The sequence below is a fragment of the Bombina bombina genome, chromosome 3, assembly GCF_027579735.1.
Source record: "Bombina bombina isolate aBomBom1 chromosome 3, aBomBom1.pri, whole genome shotgun sequence".
Classification (NCBI taxonomy): Eukaryota; Metazoa; Chordata; class Amphibia; order Anura; family Bombinatoridae; genus Bombina; species Bombina bombina.
In genome coordinates this window covers 1,094,743,315-1,094,760,446 of record NC_069501.1, presented here as the reverse complement: position 1 = coordinate 1,094,760,446, position 17,132 = coordinate 1,094,743,315, and the positions used below count along the sequence as shown (strand labels likewise).

The 17,132-nt window shown below is 33.9% G+C and overlaps 1 protein-coding gene across 1 annotated transcript in view; it reads right to left on the bottom strand.

Moving 5' to 3' along the window:
* Window positions 1-17,132, bottom strand: part of TRPC4 (transient receptor potential cation channel subfamily C member 4) — a 424,617-nt gene that overhangs the window by 104,477 nt on the left and 303,008 nt on the right. The window contains exons 4-5 of the mRNA XM_053708416.1: window positions 12,919-13,058; window positions 600-922 (exon numbers count right to left, since the gene is read on the bottom strand). Coding sequence (XP_053564391.1) covers window positions 600-922; window positions 12,919-13,058 — 463 coding nt within the window. The remainder of the gene's footprint in view (window positions 1-599; window positions 923-12,918; window positions 13,059-17,132) is intronic.

The window sequence follows — 17,132 nt, the reverse complement described above, 5'->3', positions numbered from 1 at the left end:
ATGATTACTGTTTAATGTGCCTGAATACAGTAACATAGAAAAGGGACACTTTTATAAAAGGAAAAAAGCTCCCAAACTTTGATTTATTTATTTTTAATACTGACCTAATGGCAAAAGTAGACTTTATAGAGAACTTTTAACAAAAAGCAAACAAAGTTCCCAAACAATTGAGCAAGCAAAGGGCTTGCCAATCATCCCAGAGAAATCAGTTCACAAAATTTTACTCAGCAAAGATCTTTAAGGGACTCTAAACACTAGATACAGTTCATGCGCCTTCCTCTAATCATGGGTGCTGCCATTTTGGAACCTAGGTTACATTGCAGGTATCTGAAGGAGATTTACTGCACATGTGCATACACATAAGAACTGGAATGCAGTGAAATAGAGGTTTCAACATGGCGACACCTATGACCAGATAGGTGAGGAATAACCTCAATTCTATGCTTATAAATGTATTTAGTAATTAAGGTCCCTTTAAGACTGTTGATTCTTAACTTGCATTTGTAAGTTTCCAAGCTGCATTCACAGTTTGATAAATATGGCACAATGATTTTTTTAAAAAATGCATTTTTATAAATGAGAAAAAAAATACAACTTACGTTGAGAATGCATTATTTTGTTTATCACAGCGGATTCCTTTGCATTTGTCTGCTTCTTGGTCTTCCTGTGTTTCATAATAAAAGTATAACTGGTTTAATCCATTTGCGAATGCTAATAGCACAAGGCAGTATATAAAAAGGAACTTTAAAATGTCCAGCAGCATTCTTCCCAAAGAGATTTGGAGAGGACCCAGATGAGAGTTAGCAGTAAATAATGAGATTAAACGTAAAGAACTAAAGATGTTTGCAATGGCAAACACTGCTTCAGCAACCAGTGTAGGATGAAACATCTCCCATTCTGCTCGGCTCAGTTGTCCTTGATACTGTAGAAAAGAAAAAAAAAACCATACATTCTTATAAAATGTTACAAAATGTTTTGTAATTTAATTATTCCTGGTTATTCTTGCTACAGACAATTTTTCAAAAGTGGTCTCCAGTTATATAAGTAATAAAAGGAAAATATGGGTTAAAATCAAGGCATCATATGAAAAGGTTTCAGTGTATAGTTGAGCGTGCATTAGCTTTATGTGTGCTTATCTCACCCCCAAGGGGTTAAAAACTATGTTTACAAGAGAGCTGAGCCAATCAGATGTTGTATATGTACAAATACACCAATCACTCTGCTAAAGTCTGATCACTGATCACTGTCTGTTTTGGGGATGACATTAACTGTGTATCTAAAACCTTTGTTGGAACAGTAAGTTTTGGTATAATAGAAAGGTGCAATCACAATAGCAAGTGTTTGGCTGTTTCTCAGTGCTGGGAGCATGTTTTCCAATTGCACAAAAAAAACTATTTTTAACATGGAGACAACATTTTTTCTGCAATCATAATATATTTTCTCAATACTTTTCAAAAGAAATTTGAGAAAATTTTACAATTATCAAATTGACACCTAAAGGTACTTAATAAAGTTCTGAACTAGCCTTTTTGACATTTTTTGCATGTAACACAATTTGAAATAATTCCATTATGTTGCACATGTGCGAGACACTATGAAGTGGGCACAGACAACATTTTAGAGGTGGATTTGCATACATTGTCTAGATTCCTTAAAACTCTATTCTTCAATATTGTGTAGTCTTTCTGCAGTGGGCATGGCACACATTTACATATGTATTTGTATTCAATATGTGTTATCCCATACAGCTATAGGGGTCTTCAAGAAAAGTGAGATTAGGAAACAACATATAGAAATTGCGTATAGAAATTACTTTCAACACAGGTGTCTTCATAAATAGGTTTTTAAATGGGTTTGTGCCTTTGTGACCAAGTACAGGTTTGTACTTTCATGACCACTTTTAGTGGCTACATTACTCAAATCAGGAAGGTGCAATCTGATACAAAAAGTGTAGTTCCTCTTGAAAGCCCAGTTACAAAGTAATGATTCCATTTGCACAACATTTTTGTGGCTACATTTATTGCAATGGAGCAGTTTCACAGTTTAGACTGTGGGAACTGTTAAAGTCCCCTTTTAGAAGATAAGTTGCAGATACTTCCTTTTATTAAAAAAACCCATAGTGATTTTTTTTTTTATTTCAGAATTAGAAACCAATGCTATCTAAATCAATAATTAGAAATAAAATTAAAAAACAAACAAAAAAAACCAATACTTTTAAAATATTAGTGGAGTGGTATTTAGCGCTCTTGCACTAGAAGTAAGTATTACAAGTTGAAAGTAAACCATTTGCGTGCGAGTGAAACACAAAGCGTAATAACAGGTCTTTGGATCTCATGACCATACTAACTTATTCTCCCCATAGACTTCAATGGAGAGTGTAGAAGAAAAGGGCAGGAGTAATTAATATTTAGGTAATGGTGTGATATACAAAGCGCCTAAGCAGAAGGCAGAGGTTGCGGTGGAAAATAAAGGTTCCTAATCTAGTCAAATGGACCACTGAGAGGGCTAGTGGTGTCTAGCTCAAGGGTTTATTTATTACAATAAAAATTGGAAATTAAAATCATAATCGATGAAGAAACACAATAAATACAATAAAATACAATACAATTACAAAAACATCATGGATTTATGATACCTATGTGTACTAATAAAAAGGCTTGACATAAAGCAGGTGTAGGCCTACAGATAATCGGACTCTTGACTTGGGAGAGTCGGAACAGCTGTGCATATATTATCAATCAGTAACGTAACACTTGTATATAACAGTAGTGACAATAACAAAGTCCAGCAGTAGTGTCCAAAGGAATGGTGATATAATTAGTGTCCAAAGTAAAGTATCAACATTTCCAACTCTGTGTAGAAAAATCCTGTGTAAAAAAATACTGTGCAAAACTGTAGATACATTATAAAAGTTCCAGTAAATATTTGCAGTGAAGTGAAAAATAGAAAAATTAAAAAATTAAAAAAAATTAAAAATGAGTGTTAATTTGATGGAAGTAGTCCTCAAATAAAATCTTAAATGCTCCTTATATCTTCCTACACAATTCTGAATGTCCCTATAAAAATTAGAAACAATAGTGTAGATTGTACAAATATAATAGATAATAGTGAAATTGTGCTTACCAGCTGTGTCGACGCGTTTTGGCCTATAAAAGGCCTTTTTCAAGACAATAAAGATGTGTATACAGAGATGGCTTTATATAGGGTGAGTAATCAGATCAATAATGATCGTTTGGGCGCCAAACCGTAAATTGTGAGACGCCCACTTCCTGTTTGGTGTCTTGTGGGTATTGGTAGATCGCAAATCTTATTGGCTATACTCTATCTTAGAAACAAGACTAATATTGAGGATTTATTTGACCTTACATTAAACTCTTAAGCTGGCATACATATGGGGCCTCATATTGTGTTTAGAATTAAGCACAATGACCTGGCCGCTGTGTATATTTGTGTCTAAGTTGGCCGTGTTCCCGTGACGTCATATCCGGTTTCGGATCAATGACGTCATTTCCGGTTTCGGTTACACCGGAAGTGTATGCGGATGTTGTTACGGATTAGAGATTGTCTGCCTGTGCTCCAAAACTGAACTTATTAGAGAACAGGATCACAATCTCAGAACTGAGTTTATAAATAGCGGAATGGATACATAATAAATTACTAATTTTGGGTCGGTTTGGTGCACCTGTCGTGTATGGACATAAAGATAGCAAAGATCTTGGTGGTGATACAAGTGTATATTAAACATTAATAAACACAGTAACAATACAAATAATAATAATATACAAATCACTGCATAAACCTAAACTGGGCAATAAATCAATTATAACATCAATCACATATGGATAAAAACAAATGTCTCTATTTAACATCCATATGCATGTTCAACATAAATGGTAATGTACAACAGGTGAGTTATAGCAATATAAGCATATAGGGACCAGATGGTCCATCTATAGATGCGGATATACAGTAAAGAAAGTGAAGTCGAAAACAGCAAGGTGAGTTAAGATAATAGCAGTCCAAAAATGAAATATGGGCAAACAGTCACATAGGACTTTACAGTGCGGGCATCATTTCTACAAGTTCTGATGCTGAAAAGGGTACTATGGGTGTTAACCAGAAAACGAATGAACTAATCTACCCTTCCATTGTCGATGAATGTTATATAATATCAACAGATATTAAAGAAAACAGATCAAATCCCTAACTATACAAATTAGGTACAAAACATTGGATAAAAACTTGAAATAAAACCATTGATGGAAAATAGAGAGAGAGAGGAAGTGAGTACTTATGGCTTATTTCAAATTGTAGCTATAGTCTGATGATAAAAATGATCTGAATATAGTAAGATTAAAAAATAAAATGTTTTGAATTTTAGCCAAACCATCTTCGGTCAGCTCCTAGATGAAATTATATCTTAGTGAAATCAAAAGTGTGTGTACTCTGGATAATTAAACTTAAATATAGTGTAGGATGTGTCACTATTGGCTTCTTAGTGGTGAATATTGAGGTAGTGCTGAAATCAAGTCAACTAGATAGGAAGGTGATCGACAGCTACTGTGACATCAGCGGTCGATATACAGCTTTAATTGATTCCAAATTATAGAGAGTAAGGCACTCTTAGGACCTAATGCCTACATCTCATATTGGTATGTTAATATAATGATAGAATAATCAGTAACCTGGCTATTAATTGCGGAGCTTAATGCATCAATGAATTGAGGTATATGCACCAATGCATTAAGTTATATGTACCTATATGAGATGTGAAAACTATTAGTCAAATCTCAAAGGGTGAATAGGGGAGAAGGATAGATAGAAATGTTTGAGTTCCTGGCTAAAATGACCAGTCTAGGTCTATTCTCAATGGTGCCTAATGATGCTACAGAACATTACAATGATACCTGAGCGATCTATCAGGAGAAGACTATATAATGGTTTTGGATTGTGTGTATAGGGAGAACTCGTCAAGTGGTATATTTATTCTCATCTACCATCAATGTAAGAGAGTCATGAGAGTCAATGTGGTGCTTAATCGTCTATAAATCAGATCCATGTTTGTTCACATGGTCCAGAAATAATCATTAGGGGAATTGTAGAAGAGGGGCTGAGTTTGATCCAGTCTTGAATCAGAAGTCTCAAAAAACTTAAAAAACTGAATTAAAAGTTGGCTTTCTACTACATACATCTATGTATAAGGAATTAAATGTGCCCAGAGGACTAGTAGGATTAAACATGTGAACTGGGAATATACATTTGATTAACATATCTGGATGAATTTATATTTAGAAGGTGGACAATATCTTCTTTATTGTTGAGACCTTTTGGATATAAGCAGTCCAACAGAAATATCCATTTTGATTCTGTAGTTAAAAGTTTTTTCTCATAATCACCACCTCTCCAATTTCTTCTGACCTTTTGTATGCCCATAAACTTCAGATCTTTGATATTACCTTGATGTTTAGTTGAGAAATGTTTGTACAGGACTGTGTCCATATTTTATTTTTCTATCGACAGTATATGTTCTCTTATTCTAACTTTTAAAGATCTCAATGTCTGTCCGATGTACTGTAGTCCACATGTGCATTCTATTAGGTAAATGATTCCTTTGTCTTGGCATCTTATCAGGTCTTGAATGTAATGTTCTTCTTTGGTGTGATATGATTGGAATGTCTTTGTTTTTTTCCTGCATTTGCAGGCTTTACAATTTGGACATGGGAAGAAACCTTTAATTCTCTTTCCATATATGTTACTGGTATTTGGCCTCGTTGTCCTTTCTATACTTGGTGCCAGTCTTTTTTCAGATTGTCTGTTTTTCTATAGACAAATTTCGGTTGTTATGGAAGTTTGTCTCCAATTAGATCATCTTCTTTTAACAGAGACCAGTAACATAGTAACATAGTAACATAGTAGATAAGGTTGAAAAAAGACTGAAGTCCATCGAGTTCAACCTATACAAATCTAAAATACTTACAAAAAGCTCCAGTTAAGCTTAAATAACCCCATTAAAATGTGACCCATTTAATACTAGCAATCATATCCATGAATTTTGTTTATATACAGAAATTTATCCAGACTATTTTTAAATGTATCTATGGTATTGGCATTCACTACCTCCTTTGGTAATGAGTTCCACAATTTTATTGCTCTTACAGTGAAAAAACGTTTCCGTTGCAGGAGATTAAATCTCCTTTCCTCCAACCTTAAATTATGACCTCTTGTCAGAACCAATTTTCTTGGAATAAAAAGAGCTTCTGCCATCTCTGTATATGGGCCTTGAATATATTTATATAAAGTAATCATGTCACCTCTCAAGCGCCTTTTTTCTAAAGAGAACAGACCCAGTTTGGCTAGCCTCTCCTCATAGGTTAATTTCTCCAATCCCCTTATTAGCTTTGTGGCCCTTCTCTGAACTTTTTCTAGTTCTGCAATATCTTTTTTAGCAATCGGTCCCCAGAACTGCACTCCAAACTCAAGGTGAGGTCTTACCAGGGCTTTATATAATGACAGAATTATGCTTTCCTCCCTTGAATCAATGCCTCTTTTAATACATGCTAGTATCTTATTAGCCTTTGAAGCCGCTGCTCTGCATTGTGCACTCATCTTTAGCTTGTTATCTATTACTACTCCCAAATCCCTTTCCTCCTGTGTTTGGCTAAGTCTTGTCCCATTTAAAAAATACATAGCCTGCTTATTTTTACTTCCAAAATGTAGAACCTTACATTTTTCCGTATTAAATCTCATTTTCCATTCACTTGCCCATAGTTCTAATTTTAGCAAATCCCTTTGCAAAGAGAGCTCATCCTGCTCTGACCTAATGACCTTACTTAACTTAGTATCATCTGCAAAAATAGAGATGTCGCTATTTAATCCTTGCTCCAAGTCATTTATAAAAATATTAAAAAGAACAGGGCCCAGTACTGATCCCTGGGGGACGCCACTGATTACCTTTGTCCAATCTGAGTATGATCCATTTACTGCTACTCGTTGCTCCCTATCTTTTATCCAGTTATTTATCCATGAGCTAACATTTTCAGCTATTCCCAGTCCCTTAATTTTGTGCATTAATCTCTCATGTGGCACTGTATCAAATGCCTTTGCAAAATCTAAGTATATCACATCAACTGATTCCCCTTTATCTATATTTTTACTTACTTCCTCGTAGAATCTAATTAGATTAGTTTGACATGATCTATTTCTCCTAAAGCCATGCTGATTAGAACTCATAATCTTGTTTACACGAATATGCTCATCAATATAATCCCTTATAATCCCTTCAAATATCTTCCCCACTATTGATGTCAGACTAACTGGTCTATAGCTTCCTGGATCATCCCTGCTTCCCTTTTTGAAGAGTGGCACCACATCAGCTTTACGCCAATCCTGGGGTACCATGCCTGAGGATAATGAGTCTTGAAAAATTAAGAGTAAAGGTTTGTCTATAACAGTGCTAAGTTCACTTAACACCCTTGGGTGTATTCCATCTGGGCCTGGAGTTTTATTTACCTTAATATTTTTTAGTTTTTTCCTGATATCCTCTAAACAAAACCCAGTTAGTGGTATGGACTGGCATGTTCTATTCTGTTCCAAAGTATCATTCAATGGTTCCTCTCTTGTGTATACTGAAGAAAAAAACTGGTTTAGTACCTCAGCCTTTTCCCTGTCATTATTTATCATGCTACCCTCCACACATTTTAATGTACCTATATTATCCTTCTTAGATTTTTTGCTATTTATGTACTTAAAGAACCTTTTAGGGTTAGACTTTGAATCCTTGGCAATTAATTTTTCATTTTCAATTTTGGCTAATTTGATTGCTTTTTTGCATGCTTTGTTACATTCCTTATAAATATTGTATGCTGAGTCTGTACTATTTTCTTTTAATAATTTAAATGCCCTACGTTTTTTCCTAATTTCTTTTAACACATTTTTATTTAGCCATAACGGCTTATTTTTTTTATTTTTATTTTTATAACCATATGGTATGTATTGATATGTATATTTATTTAACAAATTTTTAAATATTATCCATTTATCCTCTGTATTTTTATAAGAAAATACATTGTCCCAATTTATATTATTTAATGATTTCCTTAAATCGTTGAATTTTGCTTTCTTGAAATTAAAAGTCTTAGTTAAGCCTTTAAAACACTGCATATGAAAAGAGATTTCAAATGTGACCATGTTATGATCACTGTTACCCAAATGTTCTTTAACTTCTATGTTTGATATTATATCTGTATTGTTTGATAGCACTAAATCCAATATAGCTTTACTCCTAGTTGGCTCCTCTATTAATTGTGACAAGAAGTTATCCCTGAGAACATTTAAAAATCTATCCCCCTTAGCTGAATTACTAGTTTCATTGGCCCAGTTTATATCAGGGTAGTTAAAATCTCCCATAATTACAGCACTGTTATTAGCAGCCTTACCTATTTGGATAAGTAGTTGAGTTTCCTCCGGGTCACTAATGTTGGGAGGCTTGTAGCATGTTCCTAGTAATATTTTTTTAGGATTTTTCCCCCCACTCTTTATTTCAACCCACAGGGTCTCTACATTGTCACTTGTATCATAAATATCTTCCCTTATTGTAGGTTTAAGGTCAGGTTTAATATACATGCAGATTCCTCCACCCCTTTTATTATTCCTGTCCCTCCTAAATAATGTATACCCCTCTAAGTTAACTGCCCAGTCATGTGAATCATCCCACCAAGTTTCAGTTATACTGATAACATCATAGTCCTCTTCTGCAACTAAGAGCGTCAGCTCCCCCATTTTACCTGTCATGCTTCTTGCATTTGTTGTCATACATTTAATTTTCATGTGCTTTCTGCTGCTACTTGGTGTACTTTCCTCTATACTTTCTAATGTGACATTTCTTAAATCATCCCTTCCTTGAGATATTAATGGAGTGACATATTCAGACACTGATCTCTCTGTTCTATTTTGTTCAAATTGACCCTCCCCCCCTTTGCCTAGTTTAAAAGGTTCTCTAAACGTGCTACCATCCTTTCCCCCAACACACCTGCACCCATGTCATTCAGGTGCAATCCATCCTTACTGTACAATTTGTACCCTAGTGAAAAATCAGCCCAGTGTTCTAAAAAGCCAAACCCCTCATTTTTACACCATGTTTTTAGCCATGAATTAACAGACCTTAGCTCCTTCTGCCTTACTGAGTTAACACACGGCACTGGTAATATCTCAGAAAATATTACTTTGGATGTCCTTGCTTTAAGCTTGCTACCTAACTCCCTGAAGTCATTTTTTAGGACTCTCCATCTCCCACTGATTTCTTCATTAGTACCAATATGCACCATGACTGCAGGATCAGACCCGCATCCCTCTAACAATCTATCAATACGCTCCACAATATGCCTAACACGAGCCCCTGGAAGACAGCAAACTGTTCTATGTAAAGGGTCTGGATGACAAATTACCCTATCAACCTTCCTTATAATAGAGTCTCCTACCACCAACATCTGCCTCTGGCCCTGACTTGTATGCCCCTCTTCCATGACTGAAGGACTGCCCACCATAGTATGCTCCTCTTCCACAGCTAAAGGACTGTTCACTATACTAGGCAACACGGCCCTCTCTGACACTGCCACCCCTGAACTGATATCCCCAACATCTTCACTTAATCTTGCAAATCTATTGGGGTGTACCAGCTCAGAACTGGCCTGTCTCTTCCGCTTACTTCGCCCTCTAACTGTGACCCAGCTACATCCTGGAGTCTCCTCATCTGAATCCTCCCCATTCCCACTGCTGGAACCATTAACAACCAGCTCAGTCCTATCCATTTCCCTTTCAAGTGTCTGAATTTCATGTAGTGTTGCAATTCGTTCCTCCAGATCCCCAATACGAGTTTCTAAAGTGTTTTTTAAAAATATTTTTAATTATATATCTGTTACTGCTGTATTCAGTTATTATTGGGATATTAATTAGCTCTTCTGTCTCTGGTTTTCTTCGATCTTTATATCTTATAAGCTCTTTTCTTTCAATCCCTCTTATTTCTTCTATTTTGAGATCTAATAGATCTTCGCAATAACACCTTTGTGTTGCTTGTTCTTCCCACCTCATAGTGTTTGAGCAATTTTTTCAAATCCTTAGTAGTTGGCCCTTCGGGATATTATTTTTCCACTTTTCGTGGTGACAGCTAAGATTGTGAATATAATTGTTGCTGTCAACTTCTTTGAAGTGTGTTGATGTCTCCCATTTTCCATTAATAGCTTCTATCTTTAAATCCAGAAATACAATGTCCGTCTTGCTCCATACATGTGTGAATTTCAGATTTAGAATATTTTTATTCATAACCTCTATTGTGTATTCGAGGTCTTCAGATGTGACTTTCCATATAATCAGTATGTCGTCTAAATATCATGATCTCTAATAAATTCAGTTTTGGAGCGCAGGCAGATAATCTCTAATCCGTAACAACATCCGCATACACTTCCGGTGTAACTGAAACCGGAAATGGCGTCATTGATCCGAAACCGGATATGATGTCACGGGAACACAACCGACCAAGACACAAATATACACAACGGTCAGGTCATTGTGCTTAATTCTAAACACAATATGAGGCCCCCATATGTATGCCAGATTAAGAGTTTAATGTAAATTCAAAATAATTATCTATTATATTTGTACAATCTACACTATTGTTTCCAATTTTTATAGGGACACTCAGAATCGTATAGGAAGATATAAGGAGCATCTAGGATTTTATTTGAGGACTACTTCCATCAAATTAACACTCAGAATTATTCACTTCATTACTTCACACATTTTTTCACCATTTTTATGTACATTTTTAATTTTTTAATTTTAATTTTTTTTATTTTTCATTTCACTGCGAATATTTACTGCAACTTTTATAATTTATCTACAGTTTTGCACAGTATTTTCTTACACAGGATTTTTTCTACACAGAGTTGGAAATGTTGATACTTCACTTTGGACACTAATTACATCACCATTACGTTGGACACTACTGCTGGACTTTGTTATTGTCACTACTGTTATATACAAGTATTACGGATATCCCTTTCTTTACTGATTGATAACATATGCACAGCTGTTCCGACTCTCCCAAGTCAAGAGTCCGATTATCTGTAGGACAACACCTACTATATGTCAAGCCTTTTTATTAGTACACATAGGTATCATGGTTCCATAATGTTTTTGTAATTTTATTGTATTTTATTGTATTCATTGTGTTTTATTTTAATAAATAAACCCTTGAGCTAGACACCACTAGCCCTCTCAGTGGTCCATTTGACTAGATTAGGAACCTTTATTTTCCACAGCAACCTCGGCCTTCGGCTTAGGCACTTTGTACATCACACCATTACTTTAATTCTCCATTTTGGCCGGCTAGGAGGCCTTTGTACATAGCTAAAGGTTAACTTCCGGGAAGCATGGTCTAGCCTTCCCCTTTTAGTAATTAATATTTCACATTCCAATGTTCATCATGTACAGGAATATGTTATTTTTTATTGTAAATACACATTATATATATATATATATATATATATATATATATATATATCTGTATATAATTTTACCTGTATATCTATTCCTATAGATATATAAGTATAGATATATATTATACATTAAAGGGACATGAAACCCCACATTTTTCTTCTGTTTGATTCAGATAGAGAATACAGTTTTGGACAACATTGCAATTTATATCTATAATCTAATTTGCTTAATTTTTTTAGATATCCTTTCTTGAAGAAATAGCAGTGCACATGGGTGAACCAAACAGATGAGGCCTCTATGTGCAGCCACCAATCAACAGCTACAAAGAATATCAAGAGAATGAAGCAACCTAGATAATAGAAGTTGGAAAGTTTTTTAAAATGTCATGCTCTTTCTAAATCATGAAAGAAAAAATGTGGTTTTCATGTCCCTTTAACATTATTATTATATATATATAAATTATAATAAAAATTATGTTTTATTTCTATGTGAAGATCATATGAATGTAAAATACATGTAATGCACTTCGGGGATTCAGGCTTTAGGTCTAACACAGTTTCCAGTTAGCGCACATAAAAACTTAAGGCACATTTTTCAAATATTCTATGGAGTATTAAGATTTTTTTTTACAGTATCTATAATAATTGGATTTAAATTACTATAGGTTACTTTCACACATGAAAATAAGGATTTCTCTTACGCACTGTACAAAATTGTTAGTTCAAAATAACTGTACTGTAACCTTTGGAGGTGTGAAAGGGCTATTGTATATGTCAGTTTCAGTTGGGTTCCCAAACCCAATTAACAAGTACTTAACGCCCGAGAAAACATTTTCGGGAACTTTTCTATTGAAAACTTGTTTATGGCTATAGGCTTTCCCATTCATATCCAGTCAAAATCAAATTTAATTATTCAGATAGAACATGCAATTTTAAAAACCTTCTATTTTATTTGTTACCAATAGTAAATTACTATCTTGGTATAGTTTGTCTGATAGAAAGTCCATCAAAGTGCATTGAGCTAGGCTTAGGGGTGTAAATGTGTTTTAAGCACTATATATTTATAAAATGATTACAGTGTTGCAGACACTGTTGCCAAATAGTGTTCAAGACATGTGCGTTGTCCTTGGTCTACCGTAGTATGCTTTCATGGGAAGAAACTACATTTAAAAATTTATACTAAAGGAATGAGGTAAATTTCTATAAAAATCATGAAAGTTGAATTTTTACTTATATCTCCCTTTATGAGAGCACTAGACCACAGGACCTTTACTTTCAATGGTGTATTTAAACATTAATTTGATTTTAAAGGGCACTATCCTATGTTTAAACATTTTATTTCATATGGAGTTAGACTATAAGTATTACAAGCAAACTAAAAAAGGTATTGTGTGTTCTATAAATATATTCAAAATAGTCACTGTACCTTTAAGAATGCAACAATTTTTAATGAAATAGTTGCTAAATACAATGAATTCATCACGAAATCCATTAAATTCCACCAGTCATGGATGTAATCTTGAAATCCTCCATCCCACATCTGTTTAATTTCTCCCCATATAAAACCTGTTTATAATAAAAATAACATTTTAGAATCACACTTGTATATTTTCTTAATATAAACTCTTTAAAAAGAAAATGTAAATTGTTATCTGAGAAACAAAGCAAGATACTGTTTGTTTCAAGTATTTAATACATTTTCAACCACTTTGGGGACTAAAATTCACATTCCCTGTTTTAAAATTCAGAATACTTAGAAGATATGTTTTAGCGATAAAGGGACACTGAACCCACATTTTTTCTTTCGTGATTCAGATAGAGCATGCAATTTTAGGCAACTTTCTAATTTACTCCTATTATCAAATGTTCTTTATTCTCTTGGTATCTTTATTTGAAATGCCAGAATGTAAGTTTAGATGCCGGCCCATTTTTGCTGAACAACCTAGGTTGTCCTTGCTGATTGGTGGATAAATTCATCCACCAATCAAAAACTGCTGTCCAGAGTTCTGAACCAAGAAAAAAAGCTTAGATGCCTTCTTTTTCAAATAAAGATAGCAAGAGAACAAATAAATATTGCTAATAGGAGTAAATTAGAAAGTTGCTTAAAATTGCATGCTCTATCTGAATCACAAAAGAAAAAAATTGGGTTCAGTGTCCCTTTAATACCAGAGTTGCCCAAATTTTATGTGTGGAGGGACGTTTTCTAATGCATTGCACAGGGGAGCACATTACATTATATTCATGCTAAAGATAAAACCGCAAAATAAAATTATTATAATCACATTTTTAGTAAAAATACCTTATATGAATTAGCCAATTTGATTTAAATATATATACTGTTAAAATGTACCACTTAGTAAAAATACACAGTCAATTACCCAATGACAAATAACAAATTACTGATGTTTGTTTTCTGCTCAGTGGTGCTGACAGCCGGGTAAAAACCTTTGAGTGTTGTATGTGGCACCTAGCTTTTAGTTTTGGCAACCCTAGTTTATACAATATAGACTCTATTCCAATCAATCAGAATTCCCATTCAAAATCATATTTGTGTGGTCTTTAAATATGAACCCATTCCATATTGTTAGAAAACCTTATAATAACGGTTATTTTATGGTTTTCAAATGAATTTGTGGTAAGAAAACCTCCTTTGTACATAGCAAATTAGTTGCTATGAGAGTTATAATAAAGTACAAATACACAGGACCAGCGCAAACGTTTGTGCCAGAGCGATAAGGGGTATATTGCGAGGGTTTTTGCTTGTCAGGCTTACCGCTCATATTACGAGTTAAAAGTAAATGCAATCGCTTGAGCGATGATTAATGAGACTTCAGAGCTCTGGTTAATTGTTTTGCAAAACACATTAAAAATATATTACATGTATAGTTACACTCACAATAGCACTATCTATTAAAAACTATTAAACAAATATTGCACACAAAAGTTATAAAGGCTCAAACATAAGGTCTCTAATGTAAGAAAAAAAACCAAAGGGCTTTAACATAGAGATAGATACATAAACATGTCTAAAGATATATATATATATGTGTGTGTGTGTGTTTGTGTCAATATGTATGCATGTACATATATACACATCTAAACACATAAATACATATGTATACATATATAAAAGTGCATGGAGCCCTTTGCCATTAAGTAGATGAAAACATGTAAAAGCATTAATAAAGGTTTTAATTGTGTATTTTTTTGTAAATGTTTCACATTCCAATGTTCTGAACATAGCAGAATATGTTCTCTGTATTTATAAATAGATATTCCTATATATAATTGTATCTATCTATCTATCTATCTATCTATCTATCTATCTATCTATCTATAGTTCTTGTGAACTGCTGGTGCAATGCCGCCCCCTGCAGATTTGCGGCCACTAGCAGGGGGTGTCAATCAACCCGATCATATTCGATCGGGTTGATTTCCAGCGATATCTGTCCACCTCCTCAGAGCAGGCAGACAGGTTATGGAGCTTGATAATTCGGCCCCTTATTCTCTTTCAATAGCATTAGAATGACTTAGAAAACAATACAAAGAAAACACAAAAGCTGCTATACAGGGTTTTCAGATGTAAATTCAAACAGGGGTCTATATTAGATAAAGGTTTGTAACAGGCTGCTATCATTATAACATTCAGCTTAAATTCAAAAATGGAATTAGCTGATTTGCATTTATTTTCTAACACAATTTTCAGTTTGAATCATCCTGCTTTGCTTTTTATTCTGTGAGTCTTTTAATTGGTGTATCTATTCACCGTGTAAGTCTGAGAAATGATTAAATCTTAAAGTATTGGTAAACAAAGGTAGTTAAATCATTATTTTTAATCCTTGTCACTGTACAAGTGAATATGTACTTTTTTCTTCTTATCTATCTATCTATAGTTCTTGTGAACTGCTGGTGCAATGCCGCCCCCTGCAGATTTGCGGCCACTAGCAGGGGGTGTCAATCAACCCGATCATATTCGATCGGGTTGATTTCCAGCGATATCTGTCCACCTCCTCAGAGCAGGCAGACAGGTTATGGAGCTTGATAATTCGGCCCCTTATTCTCTTTCAATAGCATTAGAATGACTTAGAAAACAATACAAAGAAAACACAAAAGCTGCTATACAGGGTTTTCAGATGTAAATTCAAACAGGGGTCTATATTAGATAAAGGTTTGTAACAGGCTGCTATCATTATAACATTCAGCTTAAATTCAAAAATGGAATTAGCTGATTTGCATTTATTTTCTAACACAATTTTCAGTTTGAATCATCCTGCTTTGCTTTTTATTCTGTGAGTCTTTTAATTGGTGTATCTATTCACCGTGTAAGTCTGAGAAATGATTAAATCTTAAAGTATTGGTAAACAAAGGTAGTTAAATCATTATTTTTAATCCTTGTCACTGTACAAGTGAATATGTACTTTTTTCTTCTTATAGTGGTTGTTAAAGGGTTAAATTCCATTCCACTAAAACTACTCAATTCACTCTTATCTGCCGGCCTACTATAAACTACTCTTTTTTTAATCTGTTAAAAGTGTTTTTACTGCTTGGCCAATTCGCATGTATGCCATATGGCTCACATACACACGGATTGGCTGAGCCGTGACAATGTCACCATTAAAAAGCACACGGATTGGCTGAGCCGTGAAAATGTCACCATTAAAAAAAAAAAAGTCTACAGTGAGAGTAAACAAAGTAGTATTAGTGGAACAGAATTTAACCCTTTAACATATGCTAAAAGGAAAAAGTATTTCTACACTTGTACAGTGACAAGGATTAAAAATAATGATTTAATTTCCTATGATTACTATCACTTTAAGGCATTCTTTAAATGGTTTGGAATACAATCATCATAGTGCGGCAAATTGTGCAAAAGTGTCTTTAAAGCAGATTTACAATATCATTTTTGTTATTTGTCATTTTAAAAGGACAAAACTTGAATGCATTTAATAAAGTTATACCATTGTTATTTATGCTCTTAAAATACCAGGTGAATGAGAACTTGAAATAAAGTACCCATCAATTAATAAAATAGTCCTCATCTCTGTATATTAATTATTCTCCTTGTTTTTGCCATTTTCTTATGTATTATTGTGATCATTAAGTCTACAATTAATAAAAGAAACTCAAACACTTTTTAATATTAATGTTATAGCTGAATTTGGTGAGAATGTGCATAAGCTATTTTAAACAAATCTAAGCATATCAATAAAAAAGGTCTATAGTTTATAGCAGGAATTGAGAATAAAAAAGTAGGTTATTCTTCCCTTGTATGTTTAAAGTCATGACATTATTATGTGGTTAAGTTGCATATAATTCTCTGTGAGATATCTCTTAGGGATAAAAAAAAATGTATCAAGCTTTGAATAAAAATATGTGAACTGAAAATATGTCAAATTAAAAGGAAACAAATGTCAGTGAATCTGTGTGTAGCTATTTTTACTTTGCTCTTTTTGACAGTTGTCGCCACAGATGCTGTTGTCACAAAATAAAGAAAACAAGGCAAGCAATTAGCTCTCCTTTTAGGAGTCTGAAAGAGTATTTATCCTTGTAATGGGAAAGTTTTTTTTTACTATACATATCCGTATATTCACTAAAGATTTGAAGCCCTCCTGAATGATCATATCCAGGATTAATATATGT